Here is a 16422-nt window from a genome sequence, read left to right as displayed (position 1 = left end):
TAGATATGCATTTCCGAGTGAATACATGTGTCCATTGCCTGTCAGATAGTTAGACAATGCTGCCCTGCATGTCTACAATGGAATAAGAGGTGTAAGATGAATCCTACACCACCTCTGAACTTGATGTGAGATTTGATCCCGCCCTACACCAACGTCAAAGTCACATTGAAATGATAAATGCAGAGACTTGCCTAAATGTCGGTGTACGCCAACATTTTGATCTGCACCACGTTGATAAATGAGGGCCAGTGTGTTTGGGGGACATTAAGCAGAATGTGTGGCAGAAGGAGGGTTGAACATTGCAGAAGGTGTGTCAGGTAGAGGGAGTGTTTTGTAAACAAGCATCAGCTGGTGTGAAGGACCAGGCCAAGAGCAGAGAAACCTCCTGCATTCACTGGAAGCTCTACTGAAGAGCTTTCAGGACAGCATCCAGGGAGGGAGGGGCCAACAGAGGATAAGACACTGTATACAAATACAGACAGACAGACAGACAGACAGACAGACAGACAGACAGACAGACAGACAGACAGACAGACAGACTCACATCTTGTAAGGAGTTGAGGATTAGGGTTAGAATTCCAGAGTTCTCCTCCATGTTTCACTCTGTAGGAAGTAGAACAACAATGCATCAATGTCTGACTGTCTAACACAACGTCTCCACTACCTGACACTACAGTGTTTCTGCTACCAGTGAAATTATGGGAATTTGCTAAAATTGTGGGAACTTGCAAAAGAAAAATATGTGTTTTGATTAGAAAAGGTGATTGAAAAGGTGACTCACCCTTTCCTTACTAGGCTACTGTAGTATAACTTTATGAACGTGGCAAAGCTCAGTTTACAAGGAGTGCAATGAATGTTGCATCGAGGTGGATTAATTTAAATTGTCATTATTTGAATTTTAACGGAGCAAATAATATAGACATTATGTTTTATTGAGCAAGGGAAGAGATTATACCGTATCTTCTGCCCTGCACAGAGTCGGTGCGCGCACACACACACACGCACGCACGCACGCACGCACACACACACACACACACACACACACACACACACACACACACACACACACACACACACAGGAGCACTGTTTTCTTTTTTTTTCTTTTTTTGCGGCACGGCAGTTTTGCTTCTGTGTGAACGTGAACAACGGTTGAGGATGACTTCATAAGCTTTATGTGGAAAAATGCAGTGGTGGAAAAAGCACTCACATTTTCTACTTAAGTAAAAGTATCAATACTGCATTGTAGAAGTACTCTATTACAAGTAGCAGTCCAGAATTCAACATTTACTTGAGTAAAAGTACAAAAGTATTGGCATCAAAATGTACTTAAATACTAAAAGCAAAAGTCCAAAATGTTTGAAAATCTAAAAGTAAAAGTCCGAAATGTTTGAAAATAGCAGATCTACAAGCTCACAACACGTCGCGATGTGACGCGTTATGAGCTTGTAGCTTGTTTCAAATAGCCTTTGTATAAAATAGGGCTAAAGTGGTTTATGTATGTTTTAACATATTTAATTTAGATCAGCAAAGTAACTAGTAACTATAGTTTTAGTATTGGAATTTGGAAATACAAATACCTCAAAACTATAAATAAGAACAGTACTTAAGTAAAAGTACTTAGTTACTTTACACCACTGGTAAAATGCAGGGTTAATAAAATCATGCAAGCCCAGCTTATTTTGTGTATTTTTGCCTGGATATTTTACTGCAACAGATTATACACATACACATGAATCTTCAGCAGGTGTATGACTGTATAAATGGGGTGGGAGGAGGGGATTGTTGGGGCAGACTAGCACAATAGACGTTATGCCATTGGAACATGAAACAAGGGAATCACTGCACTAACCAACATGGACACAGTCCAAGTCTACTCACTGCAGAGACTCCAGTCCAGAGAAGTTCTTCAGTCCAGACACCGGCAACACGTTGAAGTTCAAGTCTAATTCTCTCAAATGAGAAGGATTAGATCTGAGAGCTGAGGCCAGAACTTCACAGCTTCTCTCTGACAACCAGCAGTTCATCAGTCTAAATGAGAAATAAAACACATAATGTTTGATTGTCTGCTATAAAATACATTATTCTAAGAACCTGCTTACAACCACCTATTAAAGGACCTGGTCTGGATGGACTGTCTGGGTTTTAGAGTAGAAAACCAGACAGTATGAACTAAATAATCTTTACTTAATCTCCCAACAGACAGGAAACAGCAACAGGTTGAAAACAGATGATCCAGCAAAGAGACTGAAAACAGAGTTTATAAAATGGTTAGTTCCAATACTTGATTCTGATTGGCTGGTTTCTGATTAAACCAGTGTCTAAATGACACAATAATCCACACCTTGAATCAGTTTATATCAAACCCAGGTGCGTTATTTCTTTCCACAGTGTTGTGAAGCTGAACTAGAGAAGGGAGCGCTTGATTTTCTCTCATATCCTGCCGTGCGGGGCTTCTAAGCACCGCCCACACACATAGGACAGTAACTGAGTGACTCTGGGCGGGGCTTTTTAAACTTTAGTAATTTACTTCAGATCTGATTTAGATTATTGCAATATACATAAACCAGCAAGTTTATCACCTATTATACACTTTTTTATTTCGACAAATTTTGAAAACATAAAAAGGGGGCATTCTGCCTAATGAGTATTTGGTAATAAAGTGTATTTATTACTTTTACTAGTAACAGAGCTGCATTGTGATATTGCCACTTTTTACCCTGATACAGACAGACAGTCTTTGAGTGGTTTGAGTGAATTTAGTGAACATGTTACTGTAGTTACTGTACCTCCTCATTATCCCAGTCAATGTGTTACTATGATATCAACATTATTCATGCCACAATATTCATATTATAATCACATGATAAATCACTGATGGAAATAATGATTGTAAATGAATCTCACCGTAGAGTCTCCAGTCTACAATGAGGACTTTTCAGTGCAGTACAGAGTAGATCCAGTAGATACTGGTGGTTCAGTGGGTTGGAACTTAAGTCCAGGTGTCTCAGATGGGATGGATTAGAACTGAGAGCTGAAGACACAACTTCCATGTCTTCCTTCTGGAGTTTAGCACCAAAGCCAACAAGTCTGTAATTAGAGGTGGTCAATCAGACCACACACACACACACACACACACACACACACACACACACACACACACACACACACACACACACACACACACACACACACACACACACACACACACAACACAACACAACACAACACAACACAACACACACACACACACACACACACACACACACAGTCAAGTCCATTTATTTATAAAGCACATTTAAAAACAACCAGGTTGACCAAAGTGCTGTACATCATGAGAACGCAGTAAAAACAAAAACAATACAAAGCAAAAACAATAGAAACATTTGTAAACATTTAAAACCTTGTAAGTACAGCTATAAAAACAAAACATTTAAGATATAAAACAATGACAGATAAAAGGCACAGGGAGGGAGGGGTCTAGGGCTCAAATGCTAGGGTGAAGAGGTGTGTTTTAAGTCGGATGGAATGCTGTTCCAGAGAGCTGGGCCAGCCACAGAAAAAGCTCTGTGGTCCCATCTATGGGTGCCAGTCAGCAGCTTTCTGTACCAGCTGAAGGCGGGAGAGGGTGGAGTTTGCAACCCCTATGTAAAGGGAGTTGCACTAATCCAGCCTTGACGAGACATGGGCATGGATTACTTTCTCTAGGTCGTGGGCCGAAAGAAAATATTTTATTTGTGCTACACACACAACCACACACACACACACACACACACACACACACACACACGCACGCACACACACACACACACACAGTTTGTATCAATTAAACGTTGAATTTATTCTAGCACTCTCTACCCAATATTCTACCCAGCCTGTGTGTGTGTGTGTGTGTGTGTGTGTGTGTGTGTGTGTGTGTGTGTGTGTGTGTGTGTGTGTGTGTGTTTGTGTGGGTGGGTGTTTGTGTGGGTGGGTGTTTGTTTGTGTGCGTGCGTGCGTGCGTGCGTGCGTGCGTATCACTGTAGGGCTGTAATCTAGCCCTGTTTTAGGGATTCGAACTTCGGGGGGATTTTCCGAACGAACCATCGAACCTTCGATGGTTCGTTCAATTGAATAAAAACAGAACGTTCGGACGTTCGAACCATCGAACGTACTGTACCTTTAACCAGCTAAAACAGTGTAGGAAATGTTTTAAATGCGCTGTTTTATCCATTGAAAACGCGTGGATGCGTGGCCGCATTAACACCTAGGCTAACACTTGGAAAATCCAACCCAATCGGAGAAAATGTTGCACAGTTTGTTGACGAACAGGCTCAATATATAGCAGAGTTGCACGGATGATGATTAGACTTGGTGACTGCGTCGGAGCACGTCGCATTCGGGCTAAACTGGTCTCGATGTAACAACCCCAGACATCGCATTATAGATCCTTTAGGGGGTTGCAATGAAATCCATCTTTGCTCATGCTTAGGAGAAAGGCTGTTTAATCTTTGGGTGCGTGGATGGCTGGGTGTTCGCTGTTCAAAGCACACACGTCTGTCTCTGCCCAGGTCAGCTGCTCTCACTCACTCTACTCAGTCTACTGTCAACAAGCGTGTGTCAGCGAGGCGCTGTAATGGTTCGCGGCCCCAAACAGGAGCGGAACGGTCCTTGATCGCTCCAAGCTGTTCTGGTGCATTTTATAACTACGGTCACCATTAACTGTTAGTGTTTACCGGTAGGCCTAACTTATTTCGTATTTGGCTATCTCTACTACTGTGATATTCTGAATATAGGCCTATCACTATCACATTCTGATAATTATTTTTTGTGTAAAAAAAAAGAAGAAAAAAAAAAGAAAAAAACCTGAACCCATTAATTTCGAACTTCGATTACCAACGTAACGAACGAACGTTCGAATCTCCGAAGGTTCGCTTGCAGCCCTATATCACTGTTGATTTAACTATCATGTTTAGTTATAGTGTAGTGGTGTGAAGGTACAGTACATTGTTTCTGTTCTAAGTTTTCTATTCACATGACTACTAACCGAGCCTTTCTGCTGTTCCTCACAGCTGGGATGAGTCTGCGTCGGCCCTGCTCTGATGTGTTGTATTTGTCCAGGTCCAACTCCTCCAGAACATCCTCTGACATCTGCAGCATGTGGGCCAGAACTGAACACTGGGTTGAAGACAGTTTTGTCTTTGATCTGTCCCCTGACTTCAGGTACTGTTGGATCTCCTGATGCACTGAGTGGTCGTTCATCTCCATCAAACAGTGGAAGATGTTGATACATCTGTCAGGAGAGGAAAAGGGATCATTCATCTTCTTCAGGTTGTTGATGGCTCTCTGGATGCTCTCTGGACTGTTCTGTGTCTGAACCAGTAGACCTCCTAACAGACTCTGGTTGGACGGCAGTGAGAGACCATGAAGGAAGCGGAGAAACAGGTCCAGGTGACCATTCTTACTCTTTATGGCTTTACGGTTGGCTGCGTCCAGGAAGTCCTCCAAGGACATGTCACTGGTGTAATCATTTCCCCTTCTGTCACGTCCCAGGAATGTCTTCAGTACCTCCATGTTCTTCTGTGTGAAACAGTGGAACAGGTAGACTGCAGCCAGAAACTCCTGGATGATCAGATGAACAAAGCAGTAGACTGCTCTCTGGAAGAGCACGCCCTCTCTTTTGAAGATCTCTGTGCACACTCCTGAGTACAGCGAGGCGTCTTTCACATCCAGACCACACTCTTCCAGGTCTTCTTGGTAGAACATGATGCTGCCTTTCTCCAGATGTTCAAACGCCAGCCTACCCAGCTTCAGAAGAACCTCCCTGTCCCTCTCCATGATCTGCTGTTGATTCTCTCTCTCTTTTCTGTTTCTTTGCTTGTTTATTTTTTTCCCCTCATGAGGCTCATCATACTTCAGCTCCTTCCTCTTTGTCTGGACCAACAGGAAGTGGCAGCACATGGCAGTCAGGGTCGTGGGCAGCTGTCCTGTCTCGTCTGTCTTCACCATGTCCTCCAGAACGGTAGCGCTGATCCAACAGAAGACTGGGATGTGACACATGATGTGGAGGCTCTTTGACGTCTTCATGTGTGAGATGATTCTGCTGGCCAGCTCCTCATCACTGAATCTCTTCCTGAAGTACTCCTCCTTCTGGGGGTCTGTGAACCCTCGTACTTCTGTCACCAGGTCAACGTATGCAGGAGGGATCTGATTGGCTGCTGCAGGTCTGGTGGTTATCCAGATGAGAGCCAATGGGAGCAGATTCCCCTCGATGAGGTTTGTCAACAGCCCGTCCACTGATGATGTCACTGTGACATCAGTGATGATGTCATTGTTGAAGTTGAAGGACAACCTGCTTTCATCCAAACCATCAAAGATGAGGCCAACCTTCCAGACAGCGAGCTGCTCTGCTGTGACCTTCTTCAACGTTGGATGGAAAACATGGATCAATGAGAGAAGACTGTGCTGCTCATCTCTGACCAAGTTCAGCTCCCGGAATGAGAAGGGAACCAGGAGAATGACATCTTGATTTTCCAAACCCTTTGCCCAGTCCAGAGCGACCTTACGCACAGAGAAGGTTTTTCCAATGCCAGCGACTCCCTTGGTCAGAACTCTTCTGATTGGTGTCTCTCTGCCAAGGAGGAGGGGCTTAAAGATGTCACGGCAGTTGATTGGTTGGTCTTGGAGGGTGTTCTTCTTGGAGAGTGTCTCAAGCTGGTAGACCTCATGTTGGTTATTAACCCCTTCACTCTCTCCCACTGTGATGTAGAGCGCTGTGAAGATGCTGCTGAGGGAGGGCACTTCAGTGACGTCTGTCACACCATCCAGACTGTTCAAAGTGATCTTATAAACCTTTAAATCCTCCTGCACACTGACACCTGCTATGAGAAGACAATGAAGACATTTTAAACATTCAGCTTCATTTATAACTTTACATTCTTACAACTGTTTAAACACATTATTAATGTGTTAAATATCATACATTAGGGAACAATAACCAATATAAAACAAGTAAGACTCCCTAATCGGGAGATAAGTGACCGTCAGGTCGCATACACAAACTTTAGAAGGCAATCGTAGCCAATCAGGAGGGAATATGGGAAATGGGACAGATCCTTTTTGATGACATGACTTTAGAGATACTGTGTACCCGCCGCTTTGCGTGAATTTAGGGCAGAATCTGTAGGAGCAGTGTTAAAAAAAATGTTTTGCAAAAATCGTCCTGATGGTGGCACTAGAAGAGGGTCATGTGAGAAATCAAAAGTGGCAAAAGTGTGACATGACGTTACAGCCTGACAGACAGAAAGACTGACAGCCGGTGGAGTTTTGATAGTAACTGCGACCTGACGGTCGCAATAATAATGTTGAATTGGGCGATTGATGTTCCCTTGTGAGATAATAAAGATATTTATCTGAATTGTTTTGGTACAGAGTTGATATTTGACAATGTTTATTTTATTTATTTGTATTTGTTGCTATTTAAATATTGTAAATTGTGTCCAGTCTTACTGTGTCCACTGTTGGTCTGAGTGGATGTCTTCAGTCCAGGTGTGGTTGTGAATGTCTCTCCTGAACATCTGGACGTCTGCTCAGTCCTCTTCCTCTCTCTGTGGAGATGAATAACTTTATTAGGACTATATGCCCCATCTTAGCTGCTCTCCGTAGTGGGACTGAGTTACCAGGGCCCAAGGTGGAGGGGCCTTCATTATTTTATACTTTAGCTATTGAAAAATAGCAGATATACAAGCTCACAGCGAGGCACCAAGTGCCGCGCTGCGAGCTTGTAGATCTGCTATTTTTGAAAAGTTGTGAACATGTGTGCAAATCTTTGAATATACTGTAAGTATTTTTAAGCGAACATTTGAAATAAAATGTAGCTTTTTTTGCTAAATATTTTTAGATGGGTGGTCCATGGCCAAATACATATCATTTTGGGGGTCCTTCACATGAAACAGTTTGAGCACCGCTGACAGAAACATAGTTTTTAAAGAAACTATTGACAGACTTGCACAAATGTTCATGATTATAAGAAAATAGAAGTTCTACAAGCTTGCAGCACGGCACTCTGTGCTGCACTTGAGCTTGTATACAGTATCTGCTATTTTTCAACAGTCAATAGCACAACATAACGTGTAATAATGTGTTCCCAGTCTAAATGGGTTAAACCCCCTCCCCTGAAGAACATTCATGGGGGGCCCACAGTGAATGCTTGAACCCAGGGCACAGGATGTGGTGCAACACCCCTGCTCACAGCACAGCTTGTCTCAAAGGGTGGCAGGGCTTTCACAGTCTGGGCCCCTCAGCTGTGGAACTCCCTACCTGTTGACCTACGACGTGTGAATTCAGTGTCATCTTTTAAAGCCCTTTAAAACCCACCTCTATGTTCAAACCTTTTCTAAAATTGTTCCTGCCATTTTTTATATATGTATATATATATATATATATATATATATATATATATATATATATATATATATATATATATATATATATCTGCATGTGTCTATTTTAAAATGTGTGCCTACTTTTTATTCACTGATCGTGTGTTGTAGATTGTCAATAAATGCATATCATGTTGTTCTTTTACCCTGCTCTGTAAATCACATTGTGATGTCTGGAAATATGCTTTATAAATACAATCATTATCAATTATCATAATCATTCTTCACTGATAGATGGATGTTTCTGTACTGTTTGGTGTTGCTATAAATATACAATAACAGGGTCCACTCTGTCATGTCCTTATATTATTGTGCAGTCTTTGTTTGACTGGTTTAGACATTTATGTTTTTGTTTATTGGTCTGTAACTGTAAGTTCTAACACCATCTTATAATCTCCAGACAATGAAGTCCTGTTTGTTCTTTTCATTGCTTATTGTTGGAATTCTGCCCAATTCTTGACCTTTTGTGCTTTTGGATAGTAGAGATGTATGAACAATAAGACCATCACATGCTTAGCACTCAGTAATAAATGACACTGATCATCCTCTGTATCAATAACTATATCAATAACACTGATCATCCTCTGTATCAATAACTATATCAGCAATTAATGGCACTGATCATCCTCTGTATCTCTACTTCCACCTCATACCATCAGGGTGAAGATACAGAACCCTGAAGTGGTACAAGGTTGGTTTATCATTAGTTTTGTTTCCTCAGCCATCGCTGCACTAAACAAACTGCTTCGCCCCTGTCGATAGGATGGTTTTCTGTGTACAGTGTGGACCTGATGATCTGTCTTGTGATATGTTTGTGTCGTGTTATGTGTTGTTTTTTTGTTTGAAAAGACAACGACAAATTTCACTTAGGGGACAATAAAGATTATTTGTATTATCATTAGTATAAAGTAGTAGTTACTGTGGTCACAGCAGTAACTTTATTTATTTATTGTTAAATAATATAAGAGGAAGGATTTTTTTTTTGTGTGTGTGTGTGTGTGTGTTAAATAGCCGATCTACAAGATCACAACAACCCACATCTCAAAGCGTTGTGAGCTTGTATATCTAAAATGAATGCCTCAACTACTATACATTCCAAGTGCTTGTCAGGATGGGGGGGTTCCCGATTCAAATATAATTATTTTGGGGGGTTCCCAGTTCAAATATGATTATTGTGGGGGTCAGGGCCTGAAAAGGATGAGAACAACTGCTATGAATAAAGCGTGAAAGGGGGGGATATTCTTATTAGACTGTGTATTGTTTTTATCCATTGTTTGCACATTATCATGATATTAGTTTGTTTTGTGTGTGTGTGTGTGTGTGTGTGTGTGTGTGTGTGTGTGTGTGTGTGTGTGTGTGTGTGTGTGTGTGTGTGTCGCGCGCACGCGCGCGTGTGTGTGTGTGTGTGTGTGTGTGTGTGTGTGTGTGTGTGTGTGTGTGTGTGTGTGTGTGTGTGTGTGTGTGTAATAGGAGGATTGACATACTGTGTGTGTGGAGGTCCAGGTTCACTGAAGACAGGAGGTATTCCCATAGACCGGTCACTCTTCATAGACACACAGCTGGGTGTTGGAGACTCTGCTCTGTGGTCAACACTTCTGGAATCACAACAATATTCATACAATGATCATTGTGAAGTCAATGTGTTCATGATCATTTATGTTTTTGTCCCGTTACAGAGCAATATCATAACACAACATCTCAGGGTTAATCTCCTCTACATTGTTGCATAGTTGAACTTTATTGTCAAAGGTTAACAGGGTTAAAAAAAATAATAATAATAAAGTATCTTTTCCAGTTTTCATGAAAGAAACTATCTATAGATTGTTGAGAAGACAGACAGCAAATCATATATATCTGAGCATAGATCAGAGTCCTGCTACGGGCCGGGTAGGGGAGAACGGGGTAAGTCATGAGTTGTCATTTGAGCTTAAAATAAGAACGCAAACATCATTTCCACCTGGCTGTGGAGTTGACAGACACATGGGCAAAGTGGAAAGCACATTTCTACCCCAAAAAGTGTGTTTTGCTGGTCGAAGTATTTTTTTTACTTTTATGGTATAATGATTTTTATGTTAAAGCAAATGTACTAAACTTATATATCATATACAACTGTGTGAATCATTTAGCTAAAGATGAGCCTGAAGTATTAAGCTAGACAGATTTTGTCAAAATGCGTTATTAAAATATTTCTGATAAGTAAATACATTCTTTGTTCAATTTTAAACTGTTAACGTTTAGAATATCATGTGGGTCAACTTAGGGTGTGTATTGTATAATAGGAGGATTGACATACTGTGTGTGTGGAGGTCCAGGTTCACTGAAGTCTGGAGGTATTCCCATAGACCAGTCACTCTTCATAGACACACAGCTGGGTGTTGGAGACTCTGCTCTGTGGTCAATACTTCTGGAATCACAACAATATTCATACAATGATCATGTGAATGAAAGAGTCTGTTTGTTATAGATTCTGCATTGTTACATTGCATTTGACAAGAGAGTAAAACTCCATGTTGAAGTAAATAGGAAAAACATTATGATTGATTATTTTATTAGACACAAATGGAGAACAGTAAAAGTATAGTCAATACAATATAAATGTAGTACAGTACAAGTACAGTTAAACACCCTGCCTAAAAGGAACATCTCAAATAAGACTTTTAACTGTCTTTTTAGGATGAAAGCCCTCTGTATTTAATTCATGGACATAATGAATAGCAAGCAAAGAAAACATTCAATAATATCACAGTTATAAAAACACTATATGTACAGGATTGGGGAAACAAGGGGGTGGGGCTAAGGTAAAGGTGGGGGTGCTCACTTCTGGCCTGTCTATGGGAGAAGTGACAACTACCTCCTTCTCTGGCCTCCTGAAAGGTGAGTTTTCACCTGTCTATGGGAGAAGTGACAACTACCTCCTTCTCTGGCCTCCTGAAAGGTGAGTTTTCACCTGTCTATGGGAGAAGTGATAACTACCTCCTTCTCTGGCCTCCTGAAAGGTGAGTTTTCACCTGTCTATGGGAGAAGTGACAACTACCTCCTTCTCTGGCCTCCTGAAAGGTGAGTTTTCAGGGCAGTTTTGAAGGATGCCAGCGAGCTACATGTTTTAAGGGAGGTAGTCAAGGAAGTCCACACCTGGGTGGCAGTGTTGTAGAAGGAGAATTTACCCATATTTGTCTTATGGGTTTGTGTTATCGGATCATTGTGTGCGCTCCCTCTGGTGTTGTGGTTGTGGGTGTCGCTAACCTTTTGGAGATGTTTGGTCAGATATGCAGGTACTTAGGGGATGGAGGGCAGATTTGCGTTGACTATTTTTAAAGTCACTCCCATTTTTAGTTGTTTAACTCTGTCTTCAACGCAGAGCCATCTTAGGCTAGCAAACTGTGTGGGAGAAACATGGGTCATGGGCCCCAGGTCGAGAAGTAGCCCAATCAGTTTGTTTTGGGAGGTTTGGAGCTTAGTCTTTAGTGATTCTTTGATGTTGGAGTACCATGAGGTGCAAGCGTAGTCAAAGTGGGACTGAATGAGGGCCCCAGCAAGAGTCCCGAGGGCACTTTTGTTGACAAAAGTGGAGATTCTGCCCAGGAATCTTGTTCTTGTTCTCTGATAAAATATCACTAGAAATGGGAGTGTTTCTCTTCACCCGCGGCTCCCACATACAGTAAGCTACAGTTTAAGAAGCTCAGGAGGATTGACATACTGTGTGTGTGGAGGTCCAGGTTCACTGAAGACAGGAGGTATTCCCATAGAAGCGTCACTCTTCATAGACACACAGCTGGGTGTTGGAGACTCTGCTCTGTGGTCAACACTTCTGGAATCACAACAATATTCATACAATGATCATGTGAATGAAAGAGTCTGTTTGTTATAGATTCTGTATTGTTACATTGTATTTTACAAGAGAGTAAAACTCCATGTTGAAGTAACAGGAAAAACATTGTGATAAAATATCACTAGAAAGCAGTAAAATGTACTAAAATGGAGCCGTAGATCAACATGGAACACTGAGTGTACATAATATCAGGGTTGTAGCCGAACGCGCTCATTGAACGATCGTTCATGAACATGTTCATATTTTGGGCGAATGTGAACTGAACGTTCTTTGTTTCCGTTTGATGAACGTTATTGTCATACGTGTTCATTCTGACGCTGTGAACGGTAATCAACAAACTATACAAAAAAGGAAGAAATGGTAAAATTAGCCAGATTGTCAAATAGAAGCAAAGATGTTGAAAACAGCCGATCTACAAGCTCACAACACCTCACATCTCAAGGCATTGTAAGCTTGTAGATCTTCTATGTTCACTCTATTTACCGTATATGGAACCAAGTGAAACTAAATGTAATGCCTCAACTACTTCATTCCAAGTCAGGGTATGGGGGTCCCCGATTCAAATACGATTATTTTGGGCGTCTCCAGTTCAAATATGATTATTTTGGGGGTCTCCAGTTCAAATATGATTATTTGGGGGGTCTCCAGTTCAAATATGATTATTTTGGGGGTCTCCAGTTCAAATATGATTATTTTGGGGGTCAAGGCCTGAAAAGGTTGAGAACCACTGCTATGAATACAGCATGAAAGGGGAGGATACTGTTATTAGACTCTGTGTCTTGTTTTTATCCATTATCGTGATATTACTTTGTTGTGTTATAGCGTTGTGTATATTGTATAGTCTTATAGTGTGTATTGTATAATAGGAGGATTGACATACTGTGTGTGTGGAGGTCCAGGTTCACAGAAGACAGGAGGTATTCCCATAGACGCGTCACTCTTCATAGACACACAGCTGGGTGTTGGAGACTCTGCTCTGTGGTGAAGACTTCTGGAATCACAACAATATTCATACAATGATCATGTGAATGAAAGAGTCTGTTTGTTATAGATTCTGTATTGTTACATTGCATTTTACAAGAGAGTAAAACTCCATGTTGAAGTAATAGGAAAAACATTATGATGATTATTTTATTAGACAAAAATGGAGAACAGTACAAGTATAGTCAATACAATATAAATGTAGTACAGTACAAGTACAGTTAAACACCCTGCCTAAAAGGAACATCTCAAATATGACCTCTTACGGTCTTTTTTAGGATGAAAGCCCTCTGTATTTAATTCATGGACATATGAATAGCAAGCAAAGAAAACATTCAATAATATCACAGTTATAAAAACACTATACGTACAGGATTGGGGAAACAACGGGGTGGGGCTAAGGTAAAGGTGGGGGTGCTCACTTCTGGCCTGTCTATGGGAGAAGTGATAACTACCTCCTTCTCTGGCCTCCTGAAGGTGAGTTTTCAGGGCAGTTTGGAAGGATGCCAGCGAGCTACATGTTTTAAGGGAGGTAGTCAAGGAAGTCCACACCTGGGTGGCAGTGTTGTAGAAGTAGAATTTACCCATATTTGTCTTATGGGTTTGTGTTATCAGATCATTGTGCGCGCTCCCTCTGGTGTTGTGGTTGTGGGTGTCAATAACGTTTTGGAGATGTTTGGTCAGATATGCGGGTACTTAGGGGATGGAGGGCAGATTTGCGTTTACTATTTTTTAAAGTCACTCCCATTTTTAATTGTTTAACTCTGTCTTCAACGCTGAGCCAACCTAGGGTAGCAAAATGTGTGGGAGAAACATGGGTCATGGGCCCCAGGTGGAGAAGTAGCCGAATCAGTTTGTTTTGGGAGGTTTGGAGCTTAGTCTTTAGTGATTCTTTGATGTTGGAGTACCATGAGGTGCAAGCGTAGTCAAAGTGGGACTGAATGAGGGCCCCAGCAAGAGTCCTGAGGGCACTTTTGTTGACAAAAGTGGAGATTCTGCCCAGGAATCGTGTTCTTGTTCTCTGATAAAATATCACTAGAAATGGGAGTGTTTCTCTTCACCCGCGGCTCCCACATACAGTAAGCTACAGTTTAAGAAGCTCAGGAGGATTGACATACTGTGTCTGTGGAGGTCCAGGTTCACTGAAGTGAGGAGGCATTCCCATAGACGCGTCACTCTTCATAGACACACAGCTGGGTGTTGGAGACTCTGCTCTGTGGTCAACACTTCTGGAATCACAACAATATTCATACAATGATCATGTGAATGAAAGAGTCTGTTTGTTATAGATTCTGTATTGTTACATTGTATTTTACAAGAGAGTAAAACTCCATGTTGAAGTAACAGGAAAAACATTGTGATAAAATATCACTGGAAAGCAGTAAAATGTACTAAAATGGATCCATACTGTAGATCTACATGGCAACACTGTGTGTACATATATTGTAGATTACACAACAGGTAGTTCTGACAAAGCAATCTGATTGGTTGAAATAGCTGTGATGATAATGAGCATTATGGAAACAACATGACTGAACATCAACATGAATGAAATAAAATCATATAAACAAAGTAACACGCAGTCAGTCTGTATACTGAACACATTGTGAATTGTACAATTCTTTCACAAACTGCACACATAGAAGCCTACTGTACATTGAATTCCATAGATTAGTGGTTCTCAACCTGTGTGTCGGGACCCCCAGGAGGGTCCCCGTATGAATGTTGGGGAGTCGCCAAATGACAGTGACAATTTTAGTAACCCTTTTCATACCAAAAAAGTTTAAAAAAGAAGAGACCTTTATAACTTCATTGAAAGTAATCAACAAACTATAAAAAAGGAAGAAATGGTTAAATTACCAAGATTGTCAAATAATATAAGAGAGAGGCAAAGATGTTGAAAATAGCCAATCTACAAGCTCACAACAACTCACATCTCAAGGTATTGTCAGCTTGTAGATCTTCTATGTTCACTCTATTTACTGTATATGGAACCAAGTGAAACTAAATGTAATGCCTCAACTACTACATTCCAAGTCAGGGTATGGGGGTCCCAGATTAAAATATGATTATGTCGGGGTCTCCAGTTCAAATATGATTATTTTAGGGTCTCTGATTCAAATATGATTATTTTGGGGGTCTCCGATTCAAATATGATAATTTTGGGGTTCACGGCCTGAAAAGGTTGAGAACCACTGCTATGAATACAGCATGAAAGGGGAGGATACTGTTATTAGACTCTGTGTCTTGTTTTTATCCATATTTGCCCATTATCGTGATATTACTTTGTTGTGTTATGGCGTTGTGTATATTGTATAGTCTTATAGTGTGTATTGTATAATAGGAGGATTGACATACTGTGTGTGTGGAGGTCCAGGTTCACTGAAGACAGGAGGTATTCTCATAGACCAGTCACTCTTCATAGACACACAGCTGGGTGTTGGAGACTCTGCTCTGTGGTCAACACTTCTGGAATCACAACAATATTCATACAATGATCATGTGAATGAAAGAGTCTGTTTGTTATAGATTCTGTATTGTTACATTGCATTTAATAAGAGAGTAAAACTCCATGTTGAAGTAACAGGAAAAACATTGTGATAAAATATCACTGGAAAGCAGTAAAATGTACTAAAATGGAGCCATACTGTAGATCTACATGGCAACACTGGGTGTACATACCGCATGATACCGGTATATTGTAGATTACATAACAGGTAGTTCTAACAAAGCAATCTGATTGGTTGAATTGGCTGTGATGATAATGAGCATTATGGAACAGTCTCGGATACATCATGATGGTTGAAATAAAATCATATAAACAAAGTAACACGCAGTCAGTCTGTATACTGAACACATTGTGAATTGTACACTTCTTTCACAAACAGCACACATAGTACCTTGAATTCTATATACATGTATACCCTCATACCCTGAGATCCTCAGTTACTGGAGTAAGAGAGGAAACATCTGTTTCCACTACCCAGGACGGAGGCGCGAGTGACTAGGAAAGTCCTTTGTGCCGGTCACTCTCAAGCAATACAATGAGACTCATAACGGACGTTTGCCAAGGCCTAATAGGATAACCTAGGATAACCTAGGACAACTGTTACCTTGCACTACTGGAACAAAAGTTGTACTGACTCTGACCTCTACGTACTTTCCCTGAGAGGGTTGCTTGTGGTGTCTTGCTG

The 16422-nt window shown here is 41.1% G+C and overlaps 1 protein-coding gene across 1 annotated transcript in view; it reads right to left on the bottom strand.

The window, feature by feature from the left end:
• Positions 1-5008: 5008 nt before the first annotated feature.
• The window catches only part of LOC308290275 (protein NLRC3-like), a gene marked incomplete at both ends in the record, with an annotated part of 39122 nt that continues 27708 nt past the window's right edge, over positions 5009-16422 (bottom strand). The window contains one exon of the mRNA XM_080732061.1: positions 5009-6691. Within this exon, the coding sequence (XP_080588187.1) occupies positions 5009-6691 (1683 nt within the window). The remainder of the gene's footprint in view (positions 6692-16422) is intronic.

The sequence above is a fragment of the Nannobrachium achirus genome (genome assembly GCF_963921795.1).
Source record: "Nannobrachium achirus genome assembly, chromosome: 1".
Taxonomy (NCBI): Eukaryota; Metazoa; Chordata; class Actinopteri; order Myctophiformes; family Myctophidae; genus Nannobrachium; species Nannobrachium achirus.
The sequence above is the reverse complement of the archived record's forward strand: the minus strand, read 5'-3'. Positions and strand labels throughout refer to the sequence as shown.